Genomic DNA, 16,850 nt, shown 5'->3' on the forward strand with positions numbered 1-16,850 from the left:
AAAAATTCGACACTAACAAATATATATATTCAAATTGATTAATTAAATGAATCGATTATGCATAGAGAGTTAATGATCAAATTGTTTAGTCTAATTGCGCTTTCTCATTGCTAATAATTTCTTAATAATGTTTCAATTACAACAAAGTCGTCATAACAAATATTACTGTGTTGCTCCATCCTTTTTTTAAAATATGACATGTCAAACTGATTTGTTGGGCTTTTAGTTATTGAGATTTTTAAAACAATATTATTTTTTTAATATACCGCGTGAATGTTATTATCTGCTAACACGATAATATATATTATGTAACAACTTGTTCAATTGTTGAAAAGAGAGATAATATATTATACCTATACAACAACTTTTGTCAAGTTCATATACCGTATTATATACATTGTAGATGAATTATAAAATACTTATGCGCTGCAATGAGAATGAGGAATGTGAATTAGAATAAGTTGTTTACTTGAGCTGCAAGAATTGGAATGGGAATGAGTTGAAATCCCATTGATGTGTTTATTTTTATCTTAAAATCGGGGAATCAGAATAAGCTGAATTGTTTCAAGTTACTAAAATGCCCTTAGTTAATTATAATAATGACTATTATTATTATTACAATAAAAATGAATAATAATAATAATATTAAAAGTAATATCATTAATAATTTATCAAAAAACCCTTTGTTAATTATTGTCATTTGATGATGATGATGATGATAATTAAAATAATTAATGAATAAATAAATAATGGTTATAATTAATAAATTGATAACAATGACAACAACAATAATAATAAAATTATTGTTGGTTTTGTCCAAAAGAAAAATATTAATTTGAACTGCCGGCTACTTCCAGGAATCTTCATGCAATGAAGTGTTCACACGTTGCAATTGTAAGTTATTATTGTGCTTTGGCCAAAAGAAAATAAAGTGTTCACATGTTGCAATTGTAAGGTAGTTTCGCAATGAAGTGTTCACACGTTCAACCCCTCTTTCTTCTATCATTTATAAATTCCATTAACTGTAACATATTTATATGCCGTGAAAAAAAAAGGTTTTGTCTTTTTTCTGCATTACAATTTTGACTCTCCATTTTCATTTTTTTATATCTGTGACACTTTTATCACAAATTGATTTGACACCATCATATATATTATCTAACGACTTGTTCAATTATTCAAAAAGAGATCAGAGAAAACTTTGTCAAGTTCATATACCGCGTGAGTCGCCGATGTAGGACCTAACAATATATTATTTCGTGTCCACAACTGTATGTCATTTTCACTCTTTGCTGTTATTTAAAAAAAAAAAGCAATAATAATAACAACAGCTTCTTTCACAAGGGGCTGAAATGAAATATTTCTAAAATTAGTATTTTGCTTGCAGTAATATAAGAATTGAAAGAATATGGCTGCATTTTCACCACATCATTCGCTCCTTCATTTCTTTCAGCATTAGTTACTTAATTTTGCTACAACTTGATCAATATCAATTTCTTCTCTCTCTCTCTTTCTCCTCTTTCACCATGGTTGATGCGATCATTTCCCCTCTCTTGGACCAGCTGATTTCGGTGGCTGTTGAAGAGGCAAAGGAACAAGTGAGGCTTGTAACGGGTGTCGGAAAGGAAGTGAAGAAGCTGACCAGCACTCTCCGAGCCATTCAAGCCGTGCTCCATGATGCAGAGAAAAGGCAAGTGAAGGAAGAAACTGTCAGACTCTGGCTCGATCAACTCAGAGACGCATGTTACGACATGGAAGATGTGTTGGGTGAGTGGAACACTGCAAGGCTCAAACTGCAAATCGATGGAGTGGATGATCACCAGAATGATACTCTCGTTCCTAGGAAGAAGGTATGTTCCTTCTTTCCTACTGCCTCTTGCTTTGGCTGCAAACCAATTGTCTTACGTCGTGACATTGCTCTGAAGATAAAAGAAATCAACGAAACTCTGGATGATATTTCCAAACAGAAAGACATGTTTGGTTTTGCTGTGCATGTTATTAAGAGTAATGAGAGAGTGGATGAGCGAGTACCAAGTATCTCCTCAATTGATGAGTCCGAGATATTTGGTAGAGAAGATGAGAAGAACGATCTTGTTAATAGGTTGATATGTGAGGGTAGTAAAGAACAAAAAGGCCCCCGTATCATCTCACTTGTTGGGATGGGGGGCATAGGCAAAACAACTCTTGCTCAATTTGCCTACAACAACGGTGATGTTAAAAAATATTTTGATGAAAGAATATGGGTCTGTGTGTCAGATCCTTTTGATGAGTTCAGAATCGCTAAAGCAATCATTGAGGCTCTAACAGATTCTGCCTCTAATTTTGGTGAGTTTCAATCTCTCATGCAACGTATTCAAAAACATGTCGCCAGGAAGAAACTTCTTCTTGTTTTAGACGACGTGTGGAATGAAAATTTCTATAAATGGGAACAATTCAACAACTGCTTAAAGAATTGTCTCCATGGAAGTAAAATTTTAATTACCACACGTAAAGAGGCAATTGCCCGTATTATGGGATCAATTGACATTATCTCTATCAATGTATTGTCTGAAATTGAATGCTGGTCAGTGTTTGAGTTGTTAGCATTTTCCGGTAAGTCCATGGAGGAACGTGAGAATTTAGAAAAAATTGGTCGAGAAATTGTGGGAAAGTGCAAGGGCTTACCATTAGCTGCAAAGACAATTGCTAGTCTCTTGCGGTCTAAAAACACTAGAAAAGAATGGCAAAATATCTTAGAGAGTGAGATATGGGAGTTAGAAGCGGTTAAGAAAGGCCTTTTAGCCCCTCTATTGTTGAGTTACAATGAATTGCCCTCTAAGGTAAAACATTGTTTCTCATATTGTGCCGTCTTTCCGAAAGACTATGAAATGTGGAAAGATAAGTTAATTGAATTATGGATGGCTCAAGGTTTCCTTAACAATAAAAGGAACAAAGAGATGGCGGAAATTGGTGAAGAGTATTTCAACGTCTTAGCTAGCCGTTCATTCTTTCAGGATTTTGGAAGAGGATATGATGGTGAAATTTATGATTGCAAGATGCACGATATAGTGCACGACTTTGCCCAATACTTATGTAGTAATGAATGTTTAACAGTAGAAATCCATAGTGGTGAAGAGTTAGCTATGAGCTCTTTTGGGGAGAAAAAAATCCTTCATTTGATGTTAGCTCTAGACCGCGGGGCTTTGATTCCGATGCCCATTTGGGATAATGTTAAAGGATTGCGAGGATTGCGCAGCCTCTTAGTTGAAAGTAATGAATATTCATGGTCTAGGGTAATCCTACCTCAATTATTTGATAAATTAATTTGTTTGAGGGCATTAAAATTAGAGGTGCGTGGTTGGCGGTCATGTGAGAATTACATCAAGGAAATTCCAACAAATATAGAAAAATTGTTACATTTGAAATACCTTAATTTGTTCTGTCAAAGAGAGATAGAAAAATTACCCGAGACGTTGTGTGAGTTGTATAATTTAGAACGTTTAAATGTTAGTGGTTGTCGAAATCTTAGAGAATTACCTCAAGGGATTGGGAAGTTAAGGAAGCTGATGTATTTATACAATGACCGGACTGAATCTTTAAGGTACTTGCCGGTAGGGATTGAGGAATTAATCAGGCTTCGGGGAGTGACAAAGTTTGTTGTGGGCGGAGGGTATGACAGAGCATGTAGCCTTGGGTCTCTTAAAAAGCTTAACCTCCTTCGAGAATGTTGGATATGTGGGCTGGGTGGTGTGTCAGATGCGGGGGAGGCTAGAAGGGCTGAACTTGAGAAAAAGAAAAATCTCTTCAAATTGGGACTTCATTTTTGTCATTCAAGAGATGGGGATGAAGAACAAGCTGGGAGGAGGGAGAATGAGGAGGATGAAGATGAACGGCTTCTTGAAGCCTTGGGGCCACCTTCTAATTTAAAGGAATTACGGATAGATGAATATGGAGGCAGGAGGAATGTTGTCCCCATAAATTGGATCATGTCATTAACCAACTTAAGGGATTTATCTCTCATCATGTGGAGAAATCGTGAGCATTTGCCTCCTTTGGGAAAATTGCCATCCCTTGAAGATCTTAAAATTCAAGGAATGCAAAGTGTGAAAAGAGTGGGTAATGAATTTCTGGGAGTAGAAAGTGATACGGATGGCTCCTCAGTTATTGCCTTTCCCAAATTGAAACTGCTCAGATTTGATAATATGAAAGAACTGGAAGAGTTGGATTTCAGGACTGCAATAAAGGGAGAAATCATAATCATGCCACGTCTTTCTTCCTTGCAAATTTTGAGATGCCTTAAATTAAAAGCGCTGCCCGATCACTTGCTTCAGAAGACAACACTGCAGGAATTGTGGATTTCGGGATGTCCTATTTTAAAAGAACGTTGCAGAAAGGAGACAGGAGAGGACTGGCCTAACATACGCCACATTCCCAAAATCTCCATTGGCTGAAAGCGCGCGGCTGCAATTACAAATTACAATCACCCACCGCCACCACCACGGGTAATTGCTTTCTAGATCTCCTGCATGCATTGCATGCTCACTCTATTTTACTTAAAAATTAATTAGTTGTTATTTTTTTAATCCAATTTAGAAATTAATTATTACGAGTGTGACGTCAATGCCTCCGCTTTCTGCGTACTGAAATTAAAGAAACTTTCCATTTTCAGCCAATTAATTAAGAGCGGATCGAAAACAGACAGACGTGAGAGTGCATGAGATGAAACGTCAAGTCCAACAGTGAACAGAGCCAACAAGGAAAGGAATCAAATTAACTCTGGTTAGTAATTATGATTTGTATATGCTTTCCTTCTCATTTGCCCTCTACTCTTCTTCATTAATTTGCTGATGTATATATACACACACACATATATATAATATTATGTCATGAAACCATTAAAATTAGATATATTTGTTTAACTGATCCATTTGTTTTGTTGGGGAAAGTTAAACTCCAGAGTAAACAAGAAATTCATCTCAAGCTCGTGATCAGAAGGCGATGAACGTTGAGTCTCGCAAGGCAACCCTTGATTCGTTGGAGGAACCGATCAAGGTATATGTATGCAACAACAAAGCAAGAAGGACTGCACCTGGAGTACTTGAATATGCGTTCAATGTATTGTCTAATGCTCAAACTTGGTGCTTGTGAACAATGAAATATTGTGACAACTTCATTCTTTTTTGATGCCTTCGATGAAGATTCATTTTTCTGGATTGATCTCTCAAGAACTGATGAAAGAATCGACAAAACACGAGGAGTTGATAAACTTTTTTTACCTGGAAAATCAACTAAATCTAGTGATGAATAAGTTTCTGATTCAACTAGTTTGCCATTGCGTACCATAGCAGGGGAAGAAATTAAAAAAAAGGAAAAAAAAATTATCAAGAACTGTTCAGTCTATTTGCGGAGAATATTGTTGGGTTTGAGTCTCTAAACAGAAATATTCATGCTAAAGAATTTAATGTAACTATATCTTGCTGCACAGGCTCACCTCTAACAAGTTATTAAATATATACTCTTCCGTAAACATTCGCATTAAAATTGTAGATTTAGAGTTTTGAAAAACATGAAGTTCTGCAGGATAGAATGATTCATGATTATCAACTTTCACTTCATCATTTTCTTTTTGAGATGAAGTCGCCGATGGAATAAATCCAAATACTTATCTTAGAAAAAAAATTAAGAACTCTATTCCTCGTGGGCCAGTTGCGTACAATCGTTTAAGCTTATAGGAGATGAGAGCAGGCTGAGCAGCAAATTAAACAGAAGTATTAGGTATATATGCTGTAGCACAAGAAATAAATGAATTGATTACTAGAACAGAGTGAAAGGCCCACCATATTCTATTTATACTTTCTTTTTGTTGCGTATCACATGACCCATCCGAAACTTGGAGTTAAAAGGCAATAGTTTAGGAGGAACTAGTTCCAAGCCTAAGCGAAACGGCGCTTATTCTTTCAAGCATGATGGGGTCTTTGCAAATCTTGCAATATGTTGAGCGTAATAATGTTGGTATCATGAATGGTGGCCATATTCTTTCCACATTGGTTTAATTGGAAAGCGATCGCTCAATTGAATTGATGATGATGAGGTAAAAGACCAACTCGAGTAGCGATATAATGAAAAATACGTTAAATAAAGGAAAAGAGAGAGATTACAAAATCGAAACAGTATAAAGATTTCAGGCAAATCGATATATACTTAAACAACTGACTTTAAGGAAGCTCCGTTTGATATTTCACTTATTAGATTCTTTTTTATTTTTCTTACTGCTTTTAGATAAAGCTTAATGATAAAATCGAAGGAAAAGAGGAAAAAACATTACATATATATACAGCTCTTATCAACTCAAAACTTGTAGATTGTTCTTTAAAACAAAAGAAAAAGAATTGGAAATTAGAGGAAAATAAAAATTTTAAATTTTATTCTAAAACAAATATTTTGTAAGATTGGTGATGGAGGTTCCAAGTGGTAAGGTTCGAAGGTAATGAACCAATGATGCTAAAGTAAGAGGATAGCTAAAGTCTTTTATATAAGAATAAGAGATCAGTTGGCTGGGTATTACAGGTGTAGTTATGCCATACGTCACGTGCAACATGTGGTCCCATGAGATGACTTAGTAAAGTAGCATGTGTTACTAATGAGCTTGCTGGTAGATTTTGTCAAGCCAATTAGGTGTTTCTTTGAATAACAAAAAAGCTAGTGCTTAAAGAAAGTTTGAGAGGCTTGTGAGAATTGAACTAGACCTCGAGAGGAAAAATGTGAGAGCTCATGTAACTTGTAGAATAATAGAGTTTTCTTGCCAACATGAGGTTTTATGATATCTTAGTAGTATAAGGATAAATTATTAGTTGGTAAAGAGAGAGTAGTAGCACGAGGTCCTCATGCATTTGCACGAGGATAACAAATAACTTTTAGGAAGTGAAATTCTTCTAAAAATTATTCACATTTCGAATGACATTATTAGTATTACATTTATTAATGAGATCACCTTTGATATTTATATCTTTATGAGTAATACTACATTTATATAGTTGAGACACATAGTTATATTTTTACGCATGTGACATTTTTAAGGAATATATTTTAAGCCTTTTTAATTTATAAAATGTGGATTATTGACATAGTGACACTCAATATGTTAAAAACTGTCCACTTTTCAAATACTAAAATAATCTGTTCTTTTAGATCAACTTTGATAAGGCAATGACGAGTAGCGCAAACCAAAAACGGATTATTCCCTAAGTCGTTGCTAAAAGTAATATAATTTTTTAATCATATATAAAGAGAAAATTTTCAATAAAAATTCCTGCACTTTGATAAAATATGAGAATCCTTACCAGATAGTGATTATGTACACATACACCCACACACATATGGACACAAGTGCGTACATGAAATGCGAACGCTTAAATCTAAAAATAATTTTTATGCGAAGTACATTTGACAAGTTATTTTGACACCAATCAAGCAATCATCCGTCAAAACTAAGGATGATGAGTATGGCCTAGGATTTGATTTTCTATTTCTTTTTTTAGCCGAAAAGATAAAATGCACAATTCCAAACACTACAAGAAAAAGTGCCTACTATGACAGGCAAAAACTGTCATAGTAGAGGGTGGATGATAGTTGTTCATACCGTCATTGTAGCCACCGTCAAGAATTGATGACAGAACAATACCATTCATAATATGTGTAGATATTACCAGTCACATAACTGTCATAACTTTATTTAGAGGGAAATATAATAAATTTGAATTTGGGTCTTTTTTTTTTTTAAATTTGTGCGCCATATTTTGAATTTTTGGCAAGAAAATTAAATTTGGCGCGAAATGCAAATTATAATTAAATGAATTTTTTCAATTAAATCAAAATTTAAAATTAAAATTAATAAAAAAATGGGTATTTTGTTTGCACCATGAAATTATTATCATTTTAATAACAATCCTGCAATTGATTTATTAGAAATTAATATTTCATAAATTAGCTAATTAATTAGATTATTAAAATTAATATTGCAATTAAAAATTCACTGACAAAGAAATTTAAATGGATAACATTGACTAAGATTTCATAATTGTCAGCAAACATAATTTAATCAAATTCCAGAGTGACAAGTCCAACATAAATAGAAGAAGAGTATTGTAACAACCTAAAAACTAAATTCTAGCAACATGTACAACACAAATGAACCATGATCAGTTCAATTCCTGTAGCATAAGGAAACCAACAACAGAGTCATTTCTACCAACATGAACAAAGGCAACAACATAGTTCATTTCCAGCAATACTTCCAGCAACACAAGAGGAGCCAAAAATACTAATCAAACAAGGCCAACAGTTCCCAAACGTGAAAATCCAACCTAAGAACAACCGAAATGTGTAAAATTGCATCAATATCCAGGAGCTATTTTCCAAACAAAGAAAAAAACTAGCCAACTCCAGCAGTACCCACCATCTTCATCATAATCCAACATAGAAGTATAATAAGCTAGATAACTGCCCAAGTAAAATATAGGTAGTAAATTAATTTATTTCATCAATGAACTCACAATAACAACATAATAGGTAAGGGTTACCTCACATAACAGCAAGTACTCCAGAAAAATGGTTTGCCCACTCAATACGGACTTCATCTAATTCAGCATCGGAATATGTTGTCTTTCCGTTGAACTATTTATGAAAAATAAATATTATGTAGTGAAACTTTGAAACAGGACATGTTCTTTTTTATGAAGCAAATTATGATCAAGGAACTCACATTGTTCATTAGTAAAGAGAAGTCATTAATTAAGTCTTTCATGAATCTCATGACGTAAATCCACACACGACTGAACTTGCTGGTTGCTGTGGGACCTGTTCACAATCAGCAATTGCACAGTTCATTATAATAACAATTAAGCATGGTAATATATAATTATAGTTAAGGTAATAGTTCATACCTTTACCGATCTGACCATCTTATTATAATTCCATTTCTCCTTACCCTCTTGTGCTATAAACATTGTCATAGACCTGTATACAAAAAAATTGTAACAAAGTATCTGTAAACTATGTAAAATTAATTTTATATTGACAATGGTAATAAAAAAAATTGAACATACAATTTAATGAGCTCTTTTAAATCATCATCAGGATCTCCCCCATAAGAATCGAGATAATAAACTTCTTTTTTCAACACATCAAAGCTGACCAGCACCCAATGATAACTATAATAAAAGAAAGAACATTAAGGTAGCAATTTCAGTAAATTAAGGCAAGAAAGGAAATTAATATGAGTTGAAAAGTATTAAAGGAGCATACTAGGGATTATAAGGCATAAAGATGAATTGTCCCTTCTTCGCTTTTTTCAATCGATCACAAACTCCACGTGCCCTAAGGTCAAATGATGCAGTAGGATTATGTTCTTCGCCTAGTGAAACCAGACCTGGACGAACGAATCCAAATGGTTTCACTCCTCTTTTCCCAGGGAGAATGGAAGCATACAACATTCTGATAAACCAAACAATGTTAAAGTCCATTAATTAGGACTCCCATAAAAAGTACACATAAAACTAGAATGATTATGAATCACTTACGCAATATAGACTTCGATTACGTTTACTGCTGTAGCATCCATTGACAGAACTGCACTGCAGTCACGCCTTCCAATATGAGCTCTAATCCCTTCGAATTGGAAAACACCATCATCCAGTAGATATGGAATCCATTCTTGGTCTGACATCTTAGTTTCACACATTGTGCCAAACAACTGCAGCAACGGAATCTTGTTTCGTTGTACCTCTCCTGCTGCCTTGTGTTCCTCCTTGCTGGCAAAGGCTTCACTGCAACTTTTTTGCCCTCGTCTTTGGTCTGTTTTACAGCATCTGTATGTCCTATCTCTATTATATCATTATGCTGTTCTGCTGATTCAAAGTTCAAATGTTTTTTTGTGCCTTGATGTTTAGGGTTGCCATTTTTTTCCCTGTAACAAATCATCGGGCATCTCCACTGGGATTTCAGTTAGGTTCAATCTTGGACTCTTTCTTGCAATGACAGAGAGTTTTTTGGCAGGTGTATCCTTATTTTTGTTTGCTATGTCTGTCTCTTTCTTAGAGTTTACTATTGGCTGGTTCATACCTACTGTGTTTTTGGGTGTCCCTTGCTTCTTCTTATTTTTCAAATGATCAGGCTGCTTCAAACATAATTGTTCAGTGTGATTGGCATAAATAGTTTCTAAATACTCTAAATTTATCTTACAAAGTAGTTAACAGTATCAAATGACACTCCAGAAACAACATATGTATAAATAGTAAACATACAGCAAACTAAATCCACAAACAACAGGTAAGAACAGTAACTACAACAACCCTTATCCAGCAACAAACTAAATCTAGAAATAATAAGTAAAAATAGTAAACAAATTGACCTTTGGTGTTTCAGCAACTGCTTCAGCTTGAACGGACTCTATACCATAATCTCCAACAGCATTATTGTTTTCACCAGGCACGCGAGGGTAGCTGGAACTTGCTATATCTGAATAACGAGGTGTTTTTCTTAGTTTATTTCTCTTTTCTTCCAACTGCCGGTTAATTGATTCCCTCCATAGACGGTCCTCTCTTTGCCTGTCTCTATCAGTAGGCCTCTGGCAAGTTTGAAAATATAGAGACGGGGTTACAAACTTGCCCACTCCTTGCATATGACCACATTTTGGAGCTTTTCCCAAAGATTGTGCGAGAATATCATTTTTTCCGGATGACCACATCTTTCTTTTCTTAGCTTCCATCTCCAGTTTATCCTACCACACAAATGAATTAAGTAAGCTAATGTTATCAAAGTATAAGTAATCACAACTAGAATTACAGTAGTAAGCAAAAAATTTCTTACGATTTTTTTAATAATTGGTTCAACATCGGGGTGGTATCCTCCATTTTTCATTTGCCGAGCTCTCTTCCAAAGAACACTCCTGTCCACTTCTTCTTCAGTAAGGCCTGTTTCTGAGCACTGTAAAAACATTAATAAAAAATTAAAATGTTAGTAACAATCATTATTTGCATTAACTAAACAGTAGAAAAATGTAAGCAATTAACTCACAGTACATACCACTTCTTGCATTAACCCAATGTAACCTTTTCTACTTAGGCGATGATTAAACTTGTTTTATGCCCGCCTAAGTTTATTCGCACCAGTAACTTTCTGCTTAAAACAACCAAACAAACAATGGATAAACACATAAGGAAAAATGTCATAAGCATTGATATATTATTAACACTTGAATTAGACACACTCACTTGAAATTTTTCAGATAGTCTTGCCTTCACAAACTTAATCCAACTTTCCTTATCAATCGTGTTGTATCGTGCTGGTGGCTTGAAAAGCCTTTTACGGTAATTAACAAATGGTAAAATATAGTTCCTCATTAGAGTGTACTTAAAGTTCTGAAATGCAGCTCCGATGGCTTGTAGTACTTGCATCCTACTTCGAGGATGAACCACGAAGTACACTTTCAAGTTTCATTCTCAAAATGTGAGATTTTTCAGATTTTTCCAGCAACAATAAAACTAGAGTAATTGTCTTAAGGAAATTATTTTATACCTTAACAGACTCCCATAGACGCTCCTTCGTATCATCTAGAACTCTACGCCAATTGTTGTAGAGGATTGGAATTGATGTACGAGCCAAAACACTAATATATGTAGCCAGCTCAATAGCTTCTTCACCAACTGGAACACCAAGGCTGTTGTATTTAACCACAAACTTTCCACTTCTTTTCCTCTTTTTGTTTTGTTCTGACCCAACAGTGCCACCTCTGCTTCGTTTACTGCTCTCAGGTTCATCCTCGTTCCCATCTCCAAACTCATCAAGATCAGGGACATGATCGGCCGGGGGTGTTTCAGGATCATATCATTCGCGAAGAAATCTCAGGGACATTTTTTCCCTTATCCATGATGAATATCACAATTGCAGAACAAAATCAAATAATGAGAATACATTACCATATAAAAACTACTACAAACACAAAATAAAATAATAACAGATAGCATAAAATACTTCTTGTATTAACCTTAACATATATCATTTTGAGAAGAACTCAACAAACAGCTCATGCAAACAAACACAGAAACGATATTCAAGGTCCAATCCAAATTCCCTCTTTGTTGTCTCGGGCGTACATTGCAGCATCATCGTCAATAGAGTTTATGTTATCAGCACTTGGAAATTCAGTAGTCAACGAAGGGTATTCCACTGCATCTTCACTTCTTTGTGTGGGTTTACCTCTTCTAGGCATTTGACATACAACTGATCACTTCTTATCAAGCTGATCAGGTACATAAAAAATTTGGTTGGCTTGAGAAGCTAAAATAAATGGATCAGATTTATGGCTCATTCGTTGCAAGTCTACCAAAGTAAATCCGAGTCTATCCTTCATAACACCACCTCTGGTATGTACCCAGTCACATTTCATTATTGGAATTCTAAAGATAACATAATCTAGATCCCAAATCTCTCTAATCACTCCATAGTATGTGATGTTAGAAGTGACAAGATTTTTATCTTTTGAACTTGCGACTAAAATTGATTGTGCAACCAATGACACTCCACTATTTTGAGTAACTCTATTTAAGTCTCGATCTCTTATAACAAAGTGAAAACCATTTATGTCATAACCAGGATGTTAGAAAACATAAGGACGAGGCCCTTGGGATAACCAACGGATTGTTTGAGTAACAACGTGACCGTTCTCTATCAACATATTTACTTATTATTAATCGACAGGAATATAATGTTAAACAAGCACAAACTGAAACAGAAAGGAAAAAATGAATTAATTAAACTAATGTTATCAAAACCTTATCTGTTAGCCAATCTGCAAATGTTCGGTTGTGTTCATCTTGCAACCACTTCTCATTTTTTCGTGGATGGAAAAGTTGTAACCAATCCTCATGCTCTCTAAAAATCAGTTAAAAAGACAAAATTTTCAGGTTCCTAAACTACCAAAACTTGACAAATATAAAACTAAAATAACACAAGTTAGATAACATCACCTTATATAAGGTTGAACTTCCTCAGTGTTATGTAAAACATACAAGTGTGCTTGATCTAATGAAGTTCGATCAACTTCCACCATTTGTCCACCACTCATGGGCTTGTCAATTTCTAAATTCTGCACATGTCCAGGTGGAACCCCAATTGTGGGCATGTTTTCCAAGTATTCTGCACAAAATTCTAATGCTTCATTGGCAATATAACTCTCCGCTATGCAACCCTCAGGACAGTTACGGTTTCGAACATAACCTTTTAGAGTTTTCATGTATCGCTCAAAAGGATACATCCACCGAAAATATACGGGGCCACATTGTCTAACTTCACTCACTAAGTGAATAGTAAGATGAAACATTATGTCAAAAAAAGAAGGGGGAAAACATTTTTCAAGCAAGCACAAAGTCTCTACGATGTTTTTCTCCAATTCATCTAGCATTATTACGTCAATCACAGTCGCACACAATGAATTAAAGAAGAAACATAACCTAATGATAGCTTCTTTGACATGTTTGGGCAGCACACACCTTAAGGCAATTGGCAAAAGTTGTTGCATAAGAACATGGCATTCATGGGACTTAAGACCCTGGAGTTTAAAGTCCTTTTTTGACACAAGATTCCTAATATTTGAAGAGTATCCAGTAGGAACCTTGATACTTTTCAAAGCTGCACAGAATCTTGCTTTTTCCTCCTTAGTTAAGGTGTGGCAAGCAGGAGGAAGCCATGTACGATTGTTGTTTCCTTTAACTTGTGGTGATAATTTGGGCCTAATTTTCATTTTCAAGAGATCCATCCTCGACTTCAGTCTATCTTTGGAATTTCCAAGAATATGCAGCAGTGTACCATAGATGTTCACACACACATTCTTTTCAATGTGCATAACATATAATTGATGCCGCACAAGCAAGTGCTTCTAATACTCTAAATTATAAAATATGAATTTCTTCTTCCACCACACGAGATCATCATTGTTCTCACTTTTACGCTTTTTACTATTACTTTTCCCCCATCTATTATCAATAGAGTCGACCAGCTGGAAATTTCCTCCCCGTTTAACAGTTTTGGAGGGGTTTCATCACACACACTATTGTCAAAGGCTTTTGCTTGGAACCGAAATTTATGACCATGAGGAAGCCAAAGCCGATGCTTAATGTATACATTTTTTCCACTGTGTTTAAGTTTACATTTTGGTGTTTCTACATTTTTTCCCTAGCAGTTTCGGATAACTGAAACATGCGCTTAAACCTAGGTATAGGAGGAAAATACCATAAAGTTTTTGCACGAACCCCTTTCCTATATTGGTCTACAGTACCATCTTTTTTCTTCCATCTACATAACCCACAAGTAGGACATTCAAAAAGACCTTCATACTCTTTTCTGTAGAGTATGCAATCGTTTAGGCAAGCATGAATTTTAACATATTCTAAGCCCAAAGCTGACATTGTCTTTTTGGCCTCATACATAGAGGTTGGAATTTCATTATTTTCAGGGAAAGCATCTGCTAAAACACTCAACAATGCAGAAACGCTACTGTCAGACCACCCAAATCTACCCTTCACATTGAACAATTTCACTGAAAAGGATAACTTAGTAAATTTTGTGCATCCTAGGTACAAGGGTTTCTCAGCTTGTTCTAGCAACTCTTTGAATGCCTTAGGGTCCCCACAACAACCCTTATAAGCATCATTAACCATTTCTAACTCATTACCATTGTCAAACTCTATATTTTGTTGCTGAAAATGGTTTTCTCTTTGAGGAGAAGGACTCTTACGAATCTCTTCCCCGTGCCAAAACCAATTGTCGTATTTCACATCAAAACCATGCATATATAAATGATTTTTTACAGTTGTAGGTGTTTCAAATGATAAATTCCCACAATCAAGGCATGGACACCTAATGACACTACTGCCTCCAACATTTTTTATAGCAAAATTTATAAATTTTTGGACACCCTCTTCATATTCTGTCGACAGTCGATTACATTGAATCCAAGATTTATCCATTTCTGGCTTAATAATTAATGTTCCTGACATATACATAAAACAAAGAAAGAATGTACATACTTAGAATATTTGTCTAATGTTACAACACCATGTGAAATAAACAAAGTTAAACCTACGACATCGTAAATCCGCGCTATTAGAACATAAAGATATTTAAAGAATCAATGAAGCATTATAATTGAAGTGGTGGTAGAACATAAAGAATCAATCCGCGCTATTAGAACATAAAAAATTTCACTTCCTCATGCTTTGTTATAGACATTTCAGGCCAATATTTAAAGAATCAACTATTAGAACATAAAGATATATAAGTTGCAGATTATCACCATCTTCATACACTAACACTCATTTAACTTAACGAAGCTTCAATATCAGAAATAGCTAAAAAAAAAAATTCACACACAAACACATGAATATAAATCAGAATTACCTAGAATAAAAAAAAATTAACAACATTATGCAATGCACGATTACAACTCAAAACATAACTCAAAATTAACAACATTATATCTTCCTGGGAAATTATTTAGTAAATTGATTACCGAAATATATGCAATACATGCAAATACATTTCAATTTTTTACAAATTATTTACTACTTTACATAAAAGTTGAATAAATAGTCAAAATTAAATACATGCAAATGCAGCAATGACTCACCAGTGGGTGTGAAGCTTCAATTCACCGTCAAGCCTAGGGTTTCAACTTCGGCAACAACGATTTAGGTCTTCTTTCACGGTAAGCGATTGTGTTTCTTTTAGTCAATAAAAGTACCATGGATGTTGCTCTCATTCCAATTTGGGTTTCGATTAGCACTGACTTCGTCCCAGCAAAGAGAGACGGTTTAGTGACAACCGCAGCAAAGAGAGACGATTCAGTGAAACAACCAGAATGATTTTGAAATGATGGGTGTTTGGGTGTCGTTAGTTTGCTATGGCCGGCCTTTGAGGGTTTGCTACAAGTGTGCTAATCGATTTTGAGATTCCACAATAACGCTTGCAAATTTTCTGAACACTTAGAAAAAAATTTCCCTCTTTTCTCACAAAAATGTTTCCCCCCTTTACAAAACGCAACGTTTTATTAATTGTTTTTTGTTATTTACGTTTATGTTTTCCTCAAACACTTGCAAAACATACAACTGAGACGGCATCGTTTCACTTCTTTTTTAGTAATATAATATTTGTAAAAATTAAGTCAAACCCGCGCAATTAAAGTCAACATAAAAAATCAGTCTTTCATTCTTGATAGCCAAATAATTTATCACTAGTCTATCATAGTTTCATGATATATGATATTTATATCACCAATATATCGTAATTTCTTGATAAACGATATTTCTATCACGATTCTATTGTTGTAGGCCTCCAGACCAAAAACTGTCACACAAAGGACTGTCATAGTAGGTACTTTTTCTTGTAGTGAAACTTGCTATGAGTAAGCTATAACTAGAAGGTTACCTTAGTGAGAAAGGACACAAAGAGATGGAGGACATTGATGAAGAGTATTTCAACATTTTAGCTAGTCGTTCATTCTTTCAGGATTTTGACAGAGGTGACGATTGTGAAATCTTTAGGTGCAAAATGCATGATATAGTGCACGATTTTGCCCAATATTTATGTAGAATGTTTATCTGTAGAAATTCATAGTGGTAGTGGTGAAGAGTCAACTATGGCTCTTTGGGGAGAAAAAAATCCTTCATTTGATGTTAACTTCACACGGGGGGGGGGGGGGGCCTTATTTGGTACTCATTCAGGTGGTAGCAGCTGGTGCAGATCCCATTCTATTTACCAGAGGTGGAATTGAGAAGACCACTGAGGCTTTGGTCGCCGATCAAAATTAAGTTGATGTC

At 34.9% G+C, this 16,850-nt stretch overlaps 1 protein-coding gene across 2 annotated transcripts in view; it reads left to right on the plus strand.

Moving 5' to 3' along the window:
* The first annotated feature begins 1,352 nt into the window (after positions 1–1,352).
* LOC127902526 (putative disease resistance protein RGA4) overlaps positions 1,353–16,850 on the plus strand; it is a 39,498-nt gene continuing 24,000 nt past the window's right edge. Inside the window, exons 1-3 of one of the 2 annotated variants that reach the window (XM_052441803.1) lie at positions 1,353–4,481; positions 4,649–4,758; positions 4,926–5,598. In XM_052441803.1, the coding sequence (XP_052297763.1) occupies positions 1,527–4,430 (2,904 nt within the window). In that variant the 5' untranslated portion in view covers positions 1,353–1,526 and the 3' untranslated portion in view covers positions 4,431–4,481; positions 4,649–4,758; positions 4,926–5,598. Of the gene's footprint in view, positions 4,482–4,648; positions 4,759–4,925; positions 5,599–16,850 lie in introns of those variants that run through there. The other variant, XM_052441804.1, reaches the window with a different exon arrangement.

This window comes from Citrus sinensis, chromosome 5, assembly GCF_022201045.2.
Source record: "Citrus sinensis cultivar Valencia sweet orange chromosome 5, DVS_A1.0, whole genome shotgun sequence".
Lineage (NCBI taxonomy): Eukaryota > Viridiplantae > Streptophyta > Magnoliopsida > Sapindales > Rutaceae > Citrus > Citrus sinensis.